This window comes from Pimephales promelas, chromosome 2, assembly GCF_988280905.1.
Source record: "Pimephales promelas chromosome 2, fPimPro1.hap1.1, whole genome shotgun sequence".
NCBI classification, from domain to species: Eukaryota; Metazoa; Chordata; class Actinopteri; order Cypriniformes; family Leuciscidae; genus Pimephales; species Pimephales promelas.
Genome location: NC_142770.1, coordinates 35,794,953 through 35,801,490, shown reverse-complemented (window position 1 = coordinate 35,801,490; position 6,538 = coordinate 35,794,953). Strand labels below are relative to the sequence as shown.

The following is a 6,538-nucleotide window of genomic DNA, read 5'->3' as shown; positions in this document are numbered from 1 at the left end:
AGTAACAGTGGAGAAAGAAAGAAATGTATTGTCCATCAACTCAAGTAATGAGGATGAACAATGGATGGAGACAATCCAGATAAACAAGAATGATGTAAAAGTGACACTGGATACAGGAGCTGAATGTCATGTCATGTCAGAAAGAGAGCACAAGTTGCTAAACACAGCAGGGAGACTGCAGAGGTCAAGCTGCAAACGTCTGACATATTCTGGACACAAGATGGCGCCACTGGGCAAGAAAGCACTAAATTGTGTGTCCAAAGGACAGAAATACAAAATCCTGCTGGAAATAATGAAGCATGATGCACCTGTCATTCTAGGACGATCTGCATGTCAAAAATGGGCATGATTAAAAGACTGTCTGAAACTGAAAAGAGCAGAGACATTCTCCAGGATTGTGGCGATCTATATGAAGGACTAGGCTGTTGACCAGGAGAACACCACATACAAACTGGTCCAAATGTCAGAGCAGTTGTGCATGCGCCAAGAAGGAGACCTGTAGCTCTGCGAGAGAAAGTGCTTGAAGAACTACATGGATGGGCCAAAGAACGATCTATGATGACAAGATCAATAAAGAAATACTGGACATATCCAGAGGAAATCAGTCATGAAGATGGTTTGTTATTGAAAGAAAATCAGCAAATGATCAACCAAATACACGAGTCACCCCTGGGAATTGTCAAATGTACGGCAAGAGGAGAGACATTTTGTCCTGGCCAGGTGTGTCGACACACACTAAGGATCAGTCTCCAGATGTGCGACCTGCAATGAAGACAGGAACAACAGTCAAAAACAGCCATTAGTCCAACATGAAGTGCAGGGCGACCTCGGGGAAAACAGACACACATTGTTCACCATAGCGGTTCAGCATTTCTGTTATGCGTGGACTACTTTTCAAAGTACATTGAGGTAAAACTACTCAAGCTGTGGAGTCATCAGGAAAATGAAGTCCATCTTTGCAAGACATGAACTGCAGATATAGGAGTATCTGACAATGGACCTCAGTGTGCAAGCTTTGCAGAGGAATGGGGATTCAAGCATGTGACTTCAAGTCCTGGTTACGCACAGTCTAATGGACAAGCCGAGAGAGCGGCGCAAACAGTAAAACATCTCTTAATGAAAGCGCAGAATAGTCAATGTGATCCGTACATAGCACTACTGGAGTACCGTAACACGCCAATGGAAGAGATAGGATCATCACCTGCACAATTACTGATGGGGAGACGGCTCCGACATCATCTGCATTGCTCACCACGGAGACAATGATGAAGAGCATGAGCAACTCAAGCAGAGACAGAAGAAACAGAAGCAGATCTACGACAGGATGGCCAACACTTACCTGATCTGAACCTGGAGAAGGAATAAGATGAGAAAGGGAGATTCATGGAAGCAGCTGTTGATCTGGAAAAGCAGGAACAGACACGTTCTTTTATAGGAAAGACTCCTGATGGAAAGATGTTCAGACCAAATCACAGAAACAAGAGAAACAGACTCTTCAACATTGGAGAAAAGCGTTGACATGAACACTGATATAGTCAGCAGTCGGTTGATGCGTCACAGAGCATTGGACTCGACAGTAAGGACATTTCAAATGAAAGAAATGCTAATGAAAGCGTAGAGAAAGAGCAAGCTTACCGTACAAGGGCTGGAAGAATGGGAAAAATACCTGAAAAACACAAAGACTGAGAGTTCATACAATGTAGGTGCAGTGTTGGTTGGGTAATGGGTTGAAATGCAGTTGATTATACGTATAAATGCATTTCTGAATAATGTTGATTAGTTTCTTCATGATAGTTTATTTAGAAATGAGTAAAAAGGAAGAAAAGGTATTCAGTCGAGGTATTCTTGAACTGAGGAGCTACAATGAGAATAAGGAGCTTCAACACGCCAGATTACAAATGCCAACATGGTAATTATTGTTTAAATTTGGTCATAAAATAGAGAGAATTTGAAATGTAAAACTTTATGACGAAGCATATTGCGATTTAAAGGATAGAAGGTGCACTAATAATAATATTTAATAATTCATTACATTTATATAGCGCTTTTCTCGGCACTCAAAGCGCTTCACATAGAGAGGGGAATCTCCTCAACCACCACCAGTGGGCAGCTCCACCTGGATGATGCGACGGCAGCCATAGTGCGCCAGAACGCTCATCACACACCAGCTTACTGGTGGAGAAGAGACAGTGATGATGATTAGGAGGCCATGATGGACAGAGGCCACTGGGCAAATTTGGCCAGGATATGCCGGGGTTACACCCCTACTCTTTCGAAAGACATCCTGGGATTTTTAATGACCACAGAGAGTCAGGGCCTCGTTTTAACGTCTCATCCGAAGGACGGGATGATGGGATCACGCAAAACAAAACCGCAAAAAGTATCAATTACTACTATAATCAGCAGAGATTTATTGTAATAACTGTAATGCTTTGTCTGCATTAGGAGGAAAACAATGATATGAGAAAACAAGAATGACTTCCCTAGTGAACAAAAAGTATACTTGGAGCCAGACTAATTGTCAGTACACTTCAAGTGTGTTAATGATTAGTTAACTTGAAGTGTGCTATTTTGGATAATTTTTTTTGTACTAAGTGTATTTTAGTTATAATTAAATTATACTAAAGTATAACTTTAAGTGTATTTATTTACTGTACTTTTTGATGCTAAATTGAGACAATTTCAAGTATACTTATTACACTTTAAGTATATGCGTATTTTCATGGTTGATTAGTGATATTAAAGCGTACTTTTTGTATTACAAGTACATTACAAATTAATTCAGAGTGTCTTCCAAACAAACAAGAAATATACCATAAATATACTGCTCAAAAAAATAAAGGGAACACTAAAATAACACATCATAGATCTGAATGAATGAAATAATCTTATTAAATACTTTTTTCTTTACCTTGTTGTTTAAGTGTTCCCTTTTTCTTTTTTAGAGCAGTGTATATTTTTTTTGAGTAAAAATAAACTTTCTTCCCCAAAGCTGAATGCACTTGTCAGGGTCATTACAATAAATAACATGTAACTTCAATATCACACAGATACACATAATGAACTCAAACTGTGTTTATTAAATCCTCACATGGTTTAGCATTGAAAAACAGAACAAATGCACCATGTTTTTTTTTTTTTTTTTTTTAAAGAATGCTGAGAAAAAAATATTTGAAACATTAAACATAATGTATTACACCCAAAATACTTAATAAGTACATTGTGAATAGCAGTGAGGAAATGTATCAGTATATCAAGTCAATATTAGAGTATAAAAGAGAAGAAACATCACAATATAAATCAAATGATACAACATCATTCAAGTTGAAAAGTATATTTATATTATAGATCAGACTAAATTAGAGACAAACATTTAGAGATTTGTAATATTTGTAAACATTTGTAATAGAGAGAAACACTATTACAATCACTATTTTTTTGTGAAAAACACTTTACAACATAATTTGAATATTTTATTTTATGAATAGTCAAAAAAGAGAGGTTAGAAATTCTATTGGAAAAGATTACCAGTAACTCCTGAGGCAGCATCTTCATCTCTTCGACTTGAAAAGCTTGGCTCTGATTGGTCAAATTGAATGTAGCTGAACTGAAAAAGACGTGCTGGTACACTTTGTGTCAAAAATACTACTGGCAAAGACAAGTAACTTAGATCTCTTCTGATATACTTTCTGAACTTTAAATCAAGTGTTTTTAGGGATAGTTCACCCGAAACTGTCCACTGACTTCTAATGTATGGACAAAAAAACATCTCACAATATTGTCTTTTATGTTCCAGAGAAGAAAGTTATTCAGCTTTTGATCGACATGAAACCATATGTACATTATGTCAGTTTTCATTTTTTTATTTTTTATTGCACATTAAAAAACAGTAACACATACAAGGTAAGAAATCAGTGACATGCGTGTACAATACAGAGGAGAGAAAAAGTACAAAAACAACATCGACAAAGTGGTGTATGTCGGCAAGTATAGATAGGGGCAATCCGGTAGTATCAGTATAGTTCTGGTGAAGGTAATAATCACCCCAACAACAACAATAATATATTAATATTAGTATTACTGTAGAAGTATCAATGATAATATTCACAATGATAATATCCATGACCACAATAGCATTAGCTCTAGCAATCCACAACAATAGTGACAATAGTACTAATAACAATACCAATACATGTAGCTCAGTCAATAATGTCACTGTACATTAGCTGTAAACTCTGGGTTAGGGGTCAGATCCACAGCTGCCAGTGAGCACAACCGGCAGACCCCCCCGACGCAGACATCTCCCCTCGATTCAACAATTCGATTCCCCCCACCGCCGCCAGCGACACCCAACGCCCGCAGCCGAGCCTCCATTGAGTCTCCCTCTAAAGAGTACGCCGGCCGGGGCACCACCACAACCCTCAACAACCCTCCTCTCCATCGTATGATAAAGTCCTGCTGATCCAGAACGCCAGCAGAAGCATCAACACTACATCAACACATCTTTAATAAAACTCTGTTCACCGCATGTGTTTTATGGGCCGCAAACAGAGCAATTGATGAATCAAGAGTTGTTTCTAATAAAACTGAATGCCATAGAAAGGAAGGGTGTGTGAGTTAACAGAATGGCATTGACTTCATGATGTTGAAACTGAAGTGCAGGTCCGTGAATGAGACGCAGGCTTTAGCACTGAAACACAGCAGGGAAACGCTGCACTACTGTCTCCAGAGTGTTCGTCCCGGGTGTGTGTCGAATCCTGATGTGTGTCAGTTCTACAACAGCAGTGAACAGACTTCATTAACCCTCCGACATCTGGCCTGATGAACATGTACAATAAACAGTCAGCCAGCGGGTTCAGGAACATGAGATATAAAGAAAAATACAAAAATATATAGAGCAATGCCCTGCTGTTGAAACTGTAACTGTGAGCTCTGTATTTTATAATAAAATTCACGATTATGTTGGGGAGAATGAGAAAAGTGTAAGTCAGAAGCACCAGGAACAAACTGCCCAAAATCTTTTTGCGCTTTACAGAAGTAAGAGATATTGCGCGTGACAGACCGCGACAAGTGCCGATAAAACACAGAATGATTATCGGGTAGGGGATTAAACAGCCGATCGCTCGGGGCAGAGGGTTAGAATACAGATAATCAGAGTGAAAGTCTGCAAAGATCAGAGGAACAAACCAGACGATCACAGAAATAACACAGCAGACTTTCAGTGAATGATGAGATCTGTACCAGATAGGATGAGAAACCAGAAGATATCGTTCAAGAGCAACACATGCCATAAAATACACACCCGCTATCAAACTATACAAATACGCAATAAACACCTCATCTGACCATGTGATTGAGATCATTAATATACAAATGATCTGAATGAGATCTGACAGAATCAAATGAATAACAAACACTGGAGTGGAGCGCTGAGATTTGATAAGAGCACACAATGCACACAGGGTTACGATCATGATTACAATCTCAATGGTGGAAATGATCATGAAAATTACTGGTTCTGCAGCATCAAGTTTCCTGAAAAATTCCCCCATCTGACCCCATTCACGTTCATAATCTCCTCCACTTGTTCCATTGATGCTGGCGTTTTGTTCTGCCATTGTTTCATGAAATCTTGACAGGCACTAAATAACAAACCAGTCATTAGTGTAAAAAACATGCATTCATTTACTATTGTAAACATATATTTTCTTTATTAAAACCAATAGGGAAAATAGTGTGTTAATAATAATAACTCAATAATATATAATAATAACACATAAGTTGTTTTCAGTGTGATTGTTGAAATAAAGTTAGCTCAGTTTGCTTGACATGTTTAGAGGAGTGTGTGTAATGTTAGAAAGCTTGAAATAGGTTAAATGTCAGATTAAAGTTAGTAAATCCTCCATTTGAACAATATGACAGAAGCAAGAATGCTGTTGTTGTGAATATTCAGTCCAGCACAGCTGCAAGTGTACAATGGTTTATTAAAGGAGGAATAAATCTTGAAGAACTTACGTTACTGACAGGAGTGTGTGTTTGGTCTGCAGGTCAAAGCAGAAGTTTGTGGAATAACACACAGACTGACAGATGTTTCACAAGTTTCCACTGCCGTGTTTAAAGAGCTCTTCATTCACTGCACTAGATTCTTGATCTAACGGAGGAAATGCCTGAGATCACACACACACACACACACACACACACACACACACACACACACACACACCACACACGCACAATGCAACACACCCCACACACACACCACACACGCACCTCACACACGCACAATTCAACACACACACACACGCACCTCACACATGCACAATGCAACACACCCCACACACACACCACACACAAACCACACACACACACGCACACCACACGCACACCACACACACACATCACACCAGTGGTGGAATGTAACGAAGTACAAATACTACGTTACTTTACTTAAGTACATTTTTCACGTATTTTTACTTTACTTAAGTAGAATAAATAGTGCATACTTTTTACTTTTACTTCGTTACATTTTGCAGCAATT

General features: G+C 38.7%; 1 protein-coding gene across 1 annotated transcript; it reads right to left on the bottom strand.

Annotated features, from left to right (window-relative positions):
* Positions 1-4,637: 4,637 nt before the first annotated feature.
* Positions 4,638-6,128, bottom strand: LOC148997272 (uncharacterized). Its single transcript, XM_089132981.1, has 2 exons — positions 6,016-6,128; positions 4,638-5,642 (listed from the first exon to the last, which is right to left on the bottom strand). The coding sequence occupies exon 2, from the start codon at positions 5,616-5,618 to the stop codon at positions 4,638-4,640; it is 981 nt and encodes a 326-aa protein (XP_088989107.1). The 5' UTR covers positions 5,619-5,642; positions 6,016-6,128.
* Between the last annotated feature and the right edge of the window lie 410 nt (positions 6,129-6,538).